General features: G+C 42.3%; 1 protein-coding gene across 16 annotated transcripts in view; it reads left to right on the top strand.

Moving 5' to 3' along the window:
* Nucleotides 1-14,227, top strand: part of DLG2 (discs large MAGUK scaffold protein 2) — a 2,233,668-nt gene that overhangs the window by 1,057,514 nt on the left and 1,161,927 nt on the right. For 11 of the 16 annotated variants that reach the window (XM_070457186.1, XM_070457179.1, XM_070457181.1 and 8 more), the window contains one exon: nt 10,187-10,348. In XM_070457186.1, coding sequence (XP_070313287.1) covers nt 10,187-10,348 — 162 coding nt within the window. The remainder of the gene's footprint in view (nt 1-10,186; nt 10,349-14,227) is intronic. The other 5 variants (XM_070457180.1, XM_070457191.1, XM_070457195.1 and 2 more) reach the window with 1 other exon arrangement.

A 14,227-nucleotide genomic window follows, 5' to 3' on the forward strand; every position in this document is an offset into this window, starting at 1 on the left:
GAAGCGTGTAGATTACAGAGGGGGAGTTAGGACTTGACACAAAGGATGCTATCTGTTGCTATATTAACAGAAGGCAAGAAGCCAAGAGGTTTTGAGCATTTACTAAATGTCAGGCTTTGTGTACAAAGCTGTAATCTTGCCTTAATTTTGTACGTGCTTCACAGTGTTGCTGTCAGTCTTAAATGGGATACTTTCTATAACACTCTTTGAAAAGTACACAATATTCACTAACTTAGAGTTGGACCATAAAGAAGACTGAGCGCTGAAGAATGGATGCTTTTGAACTGTGGTATTGGAGAAGACTCTTGAGAGTCCCTTGGACAGTAGGGAAATCCAACCAGTCCATCCTAAAGGAGATGAGTCCTGAATATTCATTGTAAGGACTGATGCTGAAGCTGAAGCTCCAGGACTTTGGCCCCTGATGTGAAGAGCTGACTCACTGGAAAAGAGCTTGATGCTGGGAAAGATTGAGGGCAGGAGGAGAAAGAGGTGACATAGGAGAGGTGACAGAGGATATAATGTTTGGATGGCATCACCAACTCAATGGATGTGAATTTGAGCAAGCTCTGGGAGATGGTAAAGGATAAGGAAGCTTGACATGCTTCACTTCATGGGGTCACAAAGAGTCAGGCATGATTGAGCGACCAAACAACAAAGGCAATCTCACACACTTACCTTTCAAGAGCACACAAACATATTCTGGTTCTCTCAGCATTTGACTTGTTTCTCTCTCATCAGAACAGTGCCAGCTCCTGCAGCTAGGGGGAAGCAGAGTACTTTTTATTGCAGTAACAGCGCCAGACTCAGGTTTTTATTTATGAGGCCTTTCAAAGTTTGTGACTTCTCCCTCGGCTATTATGCACCTTGCCCATGCAGCGTCATCTTCCAGACCTTGCAGAACCTCCCAGGGATGGCCCAGATGCATGCAGGTACCTGCGTTGGAATCCTGGGAAACTCAGGATGGTTTTGACTCACACAGGCCTCAACAGAATGCAGTGAGCAGAATCTGACCCAGTCATGGCCATCCAGGCGGGAGGGCCCTGTGGTGGAAAAGGAGTGCCAGTGTGACTGCGTGATGGTCCAGCTGGGAGGGCTATTTCATCAGGTTGATCATATTATTGCTCAGATGACTTAAGTCTACTTCAGTTAACGTCACATCCGTCGGTTTCTGTATGTCTTACTGTGGTCCACGGGAGATTGAGGTGACTATGACTCTGATCCTTCCCTGATCAACAGAAATTGACGAGAGACCAGACCAGATGTTCAGCCAAGGCTTTATCAGGGCTCTTGTGCCGGCTTCCCAGGTGGCACAGTGGTAAAAAAATACCCCCTCCAATCAGGAGACACAAGTTCATTCCCTGGGTTGAGAAGATCCCCTGGACTAGGAAATGGCAACTCACTCCAGAAAATTCCATGGACAGAGGAGCCTGGTGGGCTACAGTCCACGGGGTCACAAAGAGCCGGACGCTACTGGGCGACTGAGCCTGGGAGCAAAATCAAGTAACAGGTTTGCTGGTTTGCTCCCTCAGTAGGGGCAAGCTAGTGCCTTACATGCGATGAGGGTAGGGATGTGTCGATGGGGTGGCTGAGATGGTTTGCCCACCCCTTTGTGGTGTTGAGTGCAGAGGGGCACACGCAATACCCTGCTTTTTTCCCAGACCCTCAGTTGTTTGGCTTCTAGCTCTTCAGAAATGGCAGTTGGGTTTTTTGTTTTTTTTTTTTTTTTTTCTTTTGTCTTTGTATCTGTTATCCCAACTGCATGCGGTTGATTTTAGTCCCAAATAGTCTTTGTATATTGTAGCTCGAGGAGAGGTGTGTCCAGGTGCAAGCTTTGCAAAACTGCAGCCGAGGGTCCCAGGTCCCAGGCCTGTCTCAACTCCATCTCTGCTCAGAAGTGCTCATGTGCTCATGGGCTAGTAGGAGAGACAGACACACAGACAGGTCATTGTGGTTTAGAGATATTACTTAACAGCAGGAAACTGTGCAGAACGCTATGGGAGCCTAAAGAAAGGACATCCCTTCAACCTTAACAGTTGGTCAGAGAATGTTTCCAAGAGAGGATGACATTCAGTCTGTTTATCCAGGACCTGAAAAAATTTGCCTGAGGAATGAGTCCAGGGCTGGAAGTTAAATTTCAGAATGGGGAAGGGCCTGGGATTCCAGAAGTGAGGGACAAAATGAGCTACAACAGGGAACATAAATTATTATTAGGGCAGAACATAGATTCTTCTCTGGCCTGAGCACTTCTGCCTAGTTCCCATTGGAGCTAGGAGAGAACATATAATCAGTTTACAAAAGTTCTGTTGTTTCAGAGGCCCCTCCAGCGGACTGAGCTGAGGGGAAGGAAAGAAAAAGGCACGTATTTCAAAGCAGAGGCCTTCCTCAGTGACCCTCCTTCTAAAGGAAGTGCAGAAACCCTCAAAGTTGCCCAGTCCGGCATCAGTGACTAAGGGGCAAGCTCTGGAATGAGAGGGGACTCAGAGTTGCCCAGAACATTAGCGCTGATTCTTTCTTTTTTTTTTTCTTTTTTAATTGGAGTATAGTTGCTTTGTAGTGCTGTGTTAATTTCTGCTGTATAGCAAAGTGAATCAGCTGTATGCATACCTGCCTCTCCTTGTCTTTGGGTTTCCTTCCCATTTGGGCCACCACAGAGGGCTGGGCATAACCACCATGCCGGACAACAGGTTCTCATTACTTATCCATTTTATACGTAGAGTGTGTATATGCCAGTCCCAACTCCCAGTTCCTCCCAACCCCCTTCCCCCGTGCTGCCCACAATGTTTGTTCCCTACGTCTGTGTCTGGATTTCTGTGTTACAGACTTTGATAAATTCATCTGCAGAGAGCCGATTCTTAAATCAGGGTGTGACCTCTTGCAGAGTTGTTTAATCTCCCTTGTCAGATGACTCTTGAAGATTTCCTGATAGTTATATTCCCTGAAGATATGATTAGTCTCGTAAGATCTTTGAGTCCTAATTCGTTTAGAAGAATATTTAAGTGAGGTGCTCTAGCTCCAGAGTCAGACTTGTGTTTGAATTCTAGTTTGCTTGGTATGTAAGCTTAGAAAAAATTGCCCATCTGACCAGGTATGTAAACTTGGAAAAAAATGCCCATCTGACCAAGCCTGAGGTGATGGAAATTGTAACACCTATCTCCCAGATGTAATGATGTGTGTAAAGTATTTAGAATAGTTGCTGAAACGTGAAAGTGAAAGTAACTCAGTCATGTCTGATTCTTTTTGACACCATGGACTGTGTAGTCCATGCAATTCTCCAGGCCAGAATACTGGAGTGGGTAGTCTTTCCCTTCTCCAGGGGATCTTCCAATCCCAGGGATCGAACCCAGGTCTCCTGCACTGCAAGTGAATTATTAGTAATGGTTTTAATATTACCATTCATGTTAGAATTAGTATTTTTGTTAATAATGTTAACATTAATAGTAGTCTTAGTGTTAACATTAATAGTAGTCTTAGTAGTACAGAAAAACCTTTGTTTTGGTATCCAGTCCAGTCCAGTTCAGTCGCTCAGTCATGTCCAACTCTTTGCGACCCCAGGGACTGCAGCACGCCAGGCCTCCCTGTCCATCACCAACTCCGGGAGTTTACTCAAACCCATGTCCATCGAGTCGGTGATGCCATCCAACCATCTCATCCTTTGTTGTCCCCTTCTCCTCCTGCCCCCAATCCCTCCCAGCATCAGGGTCTTTTCCAATGAGTCAACTCTTCACACGAGGTGGCCAAAGGATTGGAGTTTCAGCTTCAGCATCTGTCCTTCCAATGAACACCCAGGACTGATCTCCTTTAGGACGGACTGGTTGGATCTCCTTGCAGTCTTTTTGGTATAGCTGAAGTTAAAATCTAAGCAGAGAGATTCTACCAAACCATATCAGAGTGATTCCTCTGGAGGCTGGTGTTTGAGTTAAATATGGCACCTCTCACTGGTTCTTGTCATCTTTTGCTTAGTCATCTCTTGGAGAAAACTGGAAAAATAAAGGAGGAGGACCACTTGTCTGATACTAGGAGGAGTATTGTTTAGGCCTCTTGTTGTTCAGTCACTAAATCGTGTCTGACTCTTTGTGACCCCATGGACTGCCGCACACCAGGCTTCCCTGTCCTGCACTATCTCCTGGAGTTTTCTCAAATTCATGTCCACTGAGTTGGTGATGCCACCCAAGCATCTCATCCTCTGTTGTTCCCTTATCCTCCTGTCCTCAATCTTTCCCAGCATCAGGGTCTTTCCAGTGAGTCAACTCTTTGCATCAGGTGGCCAAAGTATTGGAGTTTCAGCTTCAGCATCAGTCTTTCCAATGAATATTCAGGGTTGATCTCCTTTAGGATTGACTAGTTGGATCTCCTTGCAGTCCAAGGGACTCTCAAGAGTCTTCTGTAACACCACAGTTCAAAAGCATCAGTTCTTCAGTTCTCAGCTTTCTTTATAGCCCAACTGTCACATCCATACATGACCACTGGAAGAACCATAGCTTTAACTAGACAGACCTTTGTTGGAAAAGTAGCGTCTCTGCTTTTTAACATGCTGTCTAGGTTAGTCATAGCTTTTCTTCCAAGGAGCAAGGGACTTTTAATTTCACGGCTTCAGTCACCATCTGCGGAGATTTTGGATCCCGAGAAAATAAAGTCTCTCACTGTTTCCCTTGTTTCCCCACCTATTGCTATAAAGTGATGGGACCAGATGCCATGATCTTAGTTTTCTGAATGTTGAGCCTCAAGCCAACTTTTTCACTCTCCCCTTTCACTTTCATCAAGAGGATCTTTAGTTCTTCTTTACTTTCTGCCATAAGGGTGGTGTCATCTGTGTATCTGAGGTTATTGATATTTCTCCCAGCAATCTTGATTCCAGGTTGTGCTTCATCCAGCTCAGCATTTCTCATGATGTACTGTACATATAAGTTAAATCAGCAGGGTGACAACATGCAGCCTTGACGTACTCCTTTCCCGATGTGGAACCAGTTTATTGTTCCATGTCCAGTTCTAACTGTTGCTTCTTGACCTGGATACAGATTTTTCAGGAGGCAGGTCAGGTGGACTGGTATTCCCATCCCTTTAAGAATTTTCCAGTTTGTTATGATCCACACTCAAAGGCTTTGGCATAGTCAGTAAAGCAGCAGTTTCTTTCTATTATCATTCTAGATCCTCTTTCAATCTGGAAAGCTTCAGAGCTGTTGATTACCCATTTCTCAATTTACACTCAGTAATACAGTTAACACTCAGTTTACACTCAGTAAAACTCAGTTTTTACTCAATAATACAGTTGTTTACACAAAACTCAGTTTACACTCAGTAATACAGTTATTATCACTGCACATGTGACTTAGCTGAACCTATGTATTATTTACTCAGTAATTTGTGGCCTTCTCAAGGTCAAGAACTGGTTCACATTCAGTTTGGGTTCTTAGCATATATTACTGAAAGAAAAGATGTGGTGAGAGATATATAATGCTTAGGAATCTGATGTCCTTTAAGGTTGTCAGTTCAATGATGTGGTCTGTTTTTGCTTAAACCTGAGTTGACAATGTTTTACAATGAAAGAGGTTGCATTCAGGAGCCAGAATTACTTGGTAGCTTGAGCAGGTTATACCCAATTCATCAATTTGTTTGTCAGTCATAACTATATTCAATAAATAGTTATTGAGCATATGTGCCAGGCATTTGGTTAAAGGACTAAAGATATGGGGATAAAGTAGACCCAAATGGCCCGTGTTCTCACAGAACCTTATAGTGCAATGTAAAAACTCAAACTATACACAATCATATAGCATGATAAAATTTGTGATTTGGGGAGTATAGGTAGCTATGGGAACACCCACAAAACCTCAGATTTGCATTTCATGAAAGCTTCTGAGAAAAGGTAATATCAAGAATGAGGCCAGAGGATAAATGAATGTTAAGATGAACAATTTTTACTAATAAAGCATTAACTGAACATCAAGATTGACTTTACAGTCTAATTTAAGCCTGTATCACTATTCAAATTGGGTCTTAATTTTATGAAAATAATTAAATAAGTTATTTGCAGTACCATGTAAGTTTAACCAAGTTTATTATCTGTATCCTGATTTGTTTTGCCAAACAATTCAATGAGATGTACATTTTTATGAATGAAATCTTTCTCTATACCAGCTGAATCTTACTGCAAGAATCTTTGAGGAGCTTCTATAATCAGTTTAACTTTGCAAAATTTTACTTTTGGTGTTCTTGGATATTTAGGTTTTAGAACATGAGCACTTCTTGGCTGTGATGAGTGACATGAATATGGCTTTACATATGTTAAAGTTTTTAAAGCTTAAAAAATTCCTCAAAAAACTAAAAATGGAATTGCCATATGATCTAGCAATTCCACTTTTGGGTATCTCTACAAAATAATTGAAAGCATAGTTCCAAACATGTTTTTGTAAATGCATACTCATAACAGCTTTACCCACAATAGCCAAGAGGTCGAAGCAACCACCAGACCATCTACAGATGGATGAAGAAACAAAATATGGTGTATACATACAATGGGATATTATTCAGCCTTAGAAGGAAGGAAATCCTATAACATGGTACACTATGGAGGAAACTTGAAGGCACTATGAAGTAAGCCAGTCATGAGAAGCAAATACTGTATGATTCCACTGACATGAGGTGGAATTGTCACATTCATAGAGTAGTCAAATTTATATAAAGTAGAATGGGGGCTGCCAGGGGCTTAGGTGAGAAATGGTGAGTTGTTTAATGAGTAAAGGGTTTCAGTTTTGCAAGATGAAATCTGAAGATCGGTTGCACACCAGTGTGAATAAACTTAATATTACTGAACTATACACATAAAAGGGGCTTCCCTGGTGGCTCAGATGATAGAGAATCTGCGTGCAAATGCAGGAAACCCAGGTTGGATTCCTGAGTCGGGAAGATCCCCTGGAGAAGGGAATGGCAACCCACTCCAGTATTCTTGCCTGGAAAATTCCATGGACAGAGGAGACTGGCCGGCTACAGTCCATGGGATCGCAAAGAGTCAGACACAACTGAGCAACTAAGTCACCTTCATATGCTTAAAACAGTTCAGATGGTAAATTTTATGTGTATTTAACAACTTTTTAAAAAATCCTTTAAAATTGGAGGTAATGGTTTATGGCGATGCCTGCGGTGAGACCGGTGAGATACGAGAGTCAGCACTAGTGGGGACTCAGCTCATGAGTGGTGTTGGGGGTCACTTATCAGGAGGATAGGAAGTTTGAGCTCTGTTAGGTGGTCAGTGGGAGCCACTAGGTGTTTTAAAGAGAAAGACTCTGTCACTGTAAGATTCAGAAAGCCAGCCCCTTGGCATATGTACAGCGGCCATCCTGAACCGTTTTGGCACAGGGACCAGTTTTGTGGAAGACATTTTTTCGCTGGGCTGGGGTGGGGCAGGGATGGATTCAGGATGATTCAAGCACATGACCTGATTATCCTGCCGCTGATCTGGCAGGAGGTGGTGCTCAGGCGATGGGGGGCAGCTGCACACACAGATGAAGCTTCACTTGCTCGCTGGCCACTCACTTCTGTTGTGCGACCCAGTTCCCCACAGGCCACAGACTGCTATTCATTTGTGGCCCGAGGGTTGGGGACCCCTGTTGGCAAGGATGCATGGGAAAGGGGCAGCCTCGGCAGCAGTCTCTCCAGCCCAGAGGCTGTTGCTTTGGTCCAGCTGAGTGCTGCAAACTCGAACGTGGGCAGAGGTTAACGGAGGTGGTGGGGGATGAGGACCGAGGAGGCTCAAGAGCTATCTGAGACAGAAGTGAGGCAGACTCAGTGATTTATTGAACTGGCAGATGGTAGGGGGTAAAAGAGAGGATGGAGACTCACTGACTCCTACTTTGCTGGCTCGGGGGATCACAGAGATGGCAGTGCCTCCCAGAGAGAGACCTGAAGAGGGGGCAGGAGTCGTGGAGGGGCTGTAGGCTGAAAGCCAGAGACACTAAACTGGGCATGTGTGTGACATTATTCCATTTCCAGTAAACACCACATAACTGATCCAGAATGAATATTAAGCTTGATTCATGTTTCTAAGTCAGATGACCTTCCCGAATTATTCATAGAGTTAGGAAAATAAAAGTATGGTATTTTGTAATGCAGAGGAATGTTCTAGCCTCATTTTGTTGTCTATCCTCCATGAAGTACTTTTTTTTTTAACCAAGCTGCTGTAGGCTTGGATTTCATCTTTTGGGAATGGGGGCGGGGTGGGAGGTGCTTTATGAGAGTAGAAAGAGGATTCAGATTCCAATATCTGGACAGGGTCCCGGCTCTCATGACCAGTACATAGGGGGCCCTGGACAAGTCTCTTAACCTCTCTAAATGTCGGTTCTCTCATGAGTAAAATGGAGCATCATAGATAAGAAGAATTGCAGTGAAAGAAATAAATGAGAGTCCTTTGCAAACTGCTTCATGATATTGTCAGCTATAATTTTTGTTTTGAAACTGATATTAAGCTTGGAACATTGTGGAAAGCCTCCCTGGAAAATGCAAGTAATGATGATCAACTTCTGAGCAAGAATGGACTCCAGATTAAATTGCCAAAACTGAGTGGTTCCTCTTGTTACTGTCAGTTTATGAGTCAGCTAGAGCGCTGTGATGTCTAAGAAATCATATTTTTCACCTAAAAATGACAGAAACATAAGCATGATTTTGTAAGAAGATGTGGTGTTAGTAACCTGATGTGATAATAGTACCTGTTGGTGATGATACTAAAGGGGTACTGGGAAGTGGTAGGCATTACAGGTAAACCTGTTGTGTTATGTCAGTGTTTGGACCTCTGCCCCTGATACCCCTTTGCCATTCACAGGGAACAAGGGAAAAACAAAGAAAACTAACATTTTATTAGCTGGGTTGTGTGTGGGATATAGAGTGTTCCCTTTTTTCTTTCCCAAGTAGACTAATAGCCATGAAACAATGAGACTCTAACAATGGGGTAGGTCTGAAGGAAATGGGATGAGAAGCAAAGAGAGACAGAAAAACGGGACCCCCAGGCCAAGGCTGGAGATGGAGATTGACCCATGGCCGTGTCTGCCCTCCAGAGAGCATGCCTTGTCCTGACCCTTTTGTCTCTCTGCCAGCTTCCTTAGGTGTGCTTGGAAGACCCAGAGGAGGGCCTTACTGTTGACAGAGGATGCTCTCACTATTACAGGCATATGGAAGGAGGATGACAAAGAGCAAAAGGGACCAAGAGAAGGAACGATTATCTGTTTCCCCTCAGGGAGTCCTCTCGATATAATGCAGGCAGATTTTTTTTTTTTTTTTGCCTTGATTTTTAAGTTCTTTAAACGAAAACTCCATCTTTGGAAATTGTGAACCTTTGCCCTAGAGTCTAACTAACCCAAATCAACACTCCTCCTCCTTGGATATGAATTGACTGCTGCTGCTGCTAAGTCACTTCAGTCGTGTCCAACTCTGTGTGATCCTGTAGACGGCAGCCCACCAGGCTCCCCCATCCCTGGGATTCTCCAGGCAAGAACACTGGAGTGGGTTGCCATTTCCTTCTCCAGTGCGTGAAAGTGAAAAGTGAAAGTGAAGTTGCTTAGCTGTGTCTGACTCTTAGCGACCCCATGGACTGCAGCCCACCAGGCTCCTCAGTCCATGGGATTTTCCAGGCAAGAGGACTGGAGTGGGGTGCCATTGCTTTCTCCGTCTTTCTTTGGAAACCAATACAAACAATACAGGTGGCAGAAATTTTATCCCTTATTTCCTAGAAAATTTACAACTTTCATACTTCCTGAGTCAAAATTAGATTCCCCAACTGGTTGCATCAGAATTCTGTCTTCTTGCTCTGTACTTTTTTTTTTTTTTCTTTTTCACCTTTGACGTAACATTTTTAGCACATATTTAGCTATTCTGATCCTTTGGAGGGATACCTCCTCAGCTACTTAGGTAAATTGTCTCAGTCTCATTTGTTATCACGCTTCTATGTTTTATAAACAGAGATAGTACATTATAGACAAAGACAAGTCATCAGCATCGGTTGGCATTGATGGTTGGTTCAATGTGGCTTGCTGTTGACCTGGTTTATGGTGACCACCCAAAGGGGCTGAAACAAAGCCTGTTGGGTGAGTCAGCAATAGGCTCACACTGTGTGCTGTAAATGAAGTGAGAACGTGAAGTTCAGAATGGTAACTTTGGAAACGCTCATGCTTTTTTTTTCTCTTTTTGTCTTTTCTCCTAGAAGTATCGCTATCAAGATGAGGACGCTCCACACGATCATTCCTTACCTCGACTGACCCACGAAGTGAGAGGCCCTGAACTGGTGCACGTGTCAGAAAAGAACCTGTCTCAGATAGAAAATGTCCATGGATACGTCCTGCAGTCTCACATCTCTCCTCTGAAGGTCAGTTCTATTGCTCTTAGAGCTGGCGGCAGGGGATGGTATGCTTTGCTAAGGGAGATGTCTGCTGGCTTAAGTGGGGCTCTTTTAAAACGCTATAGTGGGACATGGTTGCCGAAGGGTCTTTCTGTGGTTTGGAGGTTTTACCTGGAATTCCTGACACAGGACAGTTACTCTTACTGTTATGTAAGTGTCTGGAAAATCCTTTTAGCTTCTGCACATGGGCCAAGGAGAGACCAAACACTGAAAAACTGAATGGGAAAATACACTGATCCGTGTATTTACGGAGCCCACAAGGACATCAAGATTTCGTTCAAATCGTATCTCTCCCTCTATTTGCTTGGCTCCAGATAAATATAACATGATGATACCTAGTAATTGCCTTACCACGTATACTAAAAATGAAACTGGGAGTTGTTTCATCAACAGCTCTATTTTATAATTCTATTTGGTGTCATACTTTTCCAATGCTTTCTACATTTTTTTTCTTAGATTTAAAACAATTTTTTGGTAAGTGCTATTTTGACAGGAAGGGACAATGAAATGAGAGTTAAGAATTTTCTGTGTTCCTTGGTTGCAGTTTACTGTGCTTTGCTGATGCTATGGGATTTTGTGTCTTGGTAAAAGCTTATAAATGTTGATTAAAGTCAATTAAAGGGAAAGTGGAACTAGAGTCAATGATGTAATAGGAGCGAACTTAAATGTAAAACAAAACAAAAAAAAAATTACCAAATAGTCCCTTGATATTGCTAAAAACTTTTTTTATTTTGTTAGCTAGAACATTCACTTCACTGGCACCTTCATAAAGCTGTGTTGCAATAAAAAATGTAGCCATGAAGGTTGCCCTGATGCCTTCTGGGATCTTATTAAACCTTCCAAAACATCAGAGAAAGGTTATATTATGTTTAATATAGTTCCAAAATTTGGTACATTTTAAGTACCTTGGCAGCCTAAACCTGCGTTATTAAATGAACTAATTCTGGTTCCCACACATTCATTAGAATATTAGGCTAATTATCAAATTCCAGTCAATATTTAATATTTTGCTGTTGAAACTCATTGTTCATTTCTTCCCAGAAAGAAAAGAACTCTTTTCCAAAGAATTTTCTTTGGTAATCACTGATGGATGGGAATAGGTATGCTCAGACAGGAGAAGAGGAGATAAAAGCATAAAGAAGAGGGATTTACCTTCTCGTACTTAGGGCTGTCATGTCGGAATCATATTGGTGGGCTAAGCACAACCACTGTGTATAATTAATAGGAATGTACATTTGGGATCATTATAAGACCATAACTTATGTCAATTAGAGCTACCTCCAAAAAATACTGTTTTGTAAGTCAGGAGTTCCCTGTCCCTAGAAATCATCCATGCTTGTCTGATGACCTAGAGGTAATATAGAAGAAAGGACTCCTTCTTCAGCAGGAGAGCACAGAGTTGTCTCTAAGGGTTCAGTCTAACTGTAGAAATCAGTGATTTCACTCCAAGGTCAGATGAATCTCTTCCTGCTTTAAGCACCTTTCATCTTTGAAAAAAAAAAACAAAAAACATTGCTCACCCTGAATCAGTACTGACCAGTGTAAACTGAAAAAGGGCAGAGCTGGGAGACTGGACTGCAGAGAGGAGTTGCACTTCAGATGTTTTTCTAACTGGATGAAGGAATTCCTATAAGAACCTCCATGAAGCCTCCCCTCCTTTTAGGCCTCCCAACTTGCCTTTTCCCTCTTCCTGCCACGTCCTTTTTTAAATCAGCTCTAGAGCAGAGCTCCCAGTGGCTTCAAGACGAGAAGGATGACGGCGGCTAGTTTAAAGCTAACCTGGCAACAGTAAAAAAAAAATGAACAAAGTAATAAAAAGACTGTCAGATCTTCATTTTGTATGTTACATATTCAGCATATACTTGATAATCTAATTATCCGAACGTCTGCAGTTTGGGGGATTATACCATGTGTTATGCGGCTTCATGCCTCATTTGGAAAATGTCTATTCAAGTTGAAGGCAACTTCGTTTTTTTCTGAAGATCATCTCTCAGATATAAAGGAATCTTTCCTCTCTCCCCTTTATCTCTTGACTCCAGGAATCTCAGAGTTCAGTGTCTTCTACTTTGGTTGTTTTCTTCAGCTTTATTTTGTTTCAGTTGCTCCCTTCTATCTTTTTTCTTACTATGTTCTTTATTTATTTATTTTTCTGGTGTTCATGGTTTTACTGAAGTGATGTCTTTTGTTGAAGATTTCTCACATCAGTTTTAAAAGTAGGCACCTGTGAATACTAAATCTCTGATATGAAGCATCAAGGTTAGAACAGGCTTTTCTTCCTTTTTGGAATTACCAGCTAAGCAGTGTGGCCCCCCCAGTGTATTGTAAAGAGAATGGAAAGGTGACCTCATCCAGGGCTTCCGCACCCAGCCTGCGAGTTAGCTATTTTGGGGCCAGGAGGCTTCCCTCATGACCCTCTAGAGTGTTGTTTGTGCTGAACAAGATATACTATTAGATTGTCTTAATGAAGAGTCTGTGTACCTTTCTTCTACTGGTAACAGTGATAGAAATAAATGTGCACAATTTTTCCAGAAAAGAAAATAGCCCATTCTGTTGCGTTTGCCAATGTCACGGTGTATACACTGCCATCACGGCTGATTTCAGGTTACCAACCTGAGGCTACTGAACGCACTTACAAAGATGGCGCATGAGCTTCTCATGAGACAGGATGAGTTGGCCCCAGCATGGCCCTGCATGATCAGACTCAAGCACATGTACTTCTATAGTCACAGTACACATTCCCTAATCAAGTCGTGAAGAGGTTATTATATTATCACAGTTCAAGTGTTTGGGAAACCTGCCATGATTAAAATCTAATGTGTTATTTTCTCATAAAGGAAGCCTATTAGAGTCAGAGATATGCTAAGAGGGTACAAATTCTCCATTAGACCTGGCACAGTTTCAACCTTGTTGCTTCTTTGATCTGTCTGGTGCTCTTGGGTCAAGCATTAAAAGGAAGAAGAGTGAGGAGACAAAACACACAATTAGATACCTCCCCCTGAATCCTGCTTAGAAAACAGCGTGGGGACTTCCCTGGCGGTCCAGTGGTTAAGACTCCACCTTCCAATGCAGGGATTGCATGTTCGATCCCTAGTCGGGGAACTAAGATCCCACATGCCTCGTGACCAAAAAACCGAAACATAAAACAGAAACAATATTCTGATGATTTTAATAAAGAGTTTAAAAATGGTCAAAATAAATCTTAAATAAATCCTAAAAAAGATTATTTTTCAATAAAAATAGTATCAAAATATTATCATCAAAATGAGTCTTAAAAAAAAATAGACAACAATGTGGTTCTCTAGTATTAATTAGGAATTTACAGATGGCATGCCTGAACAGAGTGTGAGATTGCTGGAGAACAGTTTAAATGTCGTGTTTAGTGGGCTCCCAACAGTTAGCTGAGTAATCTTCCTATTGCAGGTTTGACAGTCTTTCTCCCATTGCTGCGTAGCACCTGAAACCTTGGTTCTAAGATTCATCTGCCTTTGGAGCACCCCTGCTGCTTGGCGGATAGATGGATTGGTTAGCCTGTTTCTATTAGAGCACCTAGGCCAGTGTGAAGTATGGGGTTGGAAGGAGAAATGCAATTTAGCAGTGAATTGGATAGAATTTGTTTTCTTGGCCTCCAGATGGGGATGTGTTCTCTTCAGATGCTGCCTTAGAGTCCTCTGGGAAAGAAACTGGCCTGTAATAAAGCGTGAACATTTTCTTTTCAGTTTAGATAAACTCAATAAATGTTAATTGAGTATCTACTATGGGTATCATAATAGGTGATGGAGACACAAAAGACAGTAAAGTGTGATTTTAAATATGCATGTTGCTCTCTGAGGGAATCTGAGTTCTAAT

Source organism: Odocoileus virginianus, chromosome 28 (genome assembly GCF_023699985.2).
Source record: "Odocoileus virginianus isolate 20LAN1187 ecotype Illinois chromosome 28, Ovbor_1.2, whole genome shotgun sequence".
In the NCBI taxonomy this organism is placed as follows: Eukaryota; Metazoa; Chordata; class Mammalia; order Artiodactyla; family Cervidae; genus Odocoileus; species Odocoileus virginianus.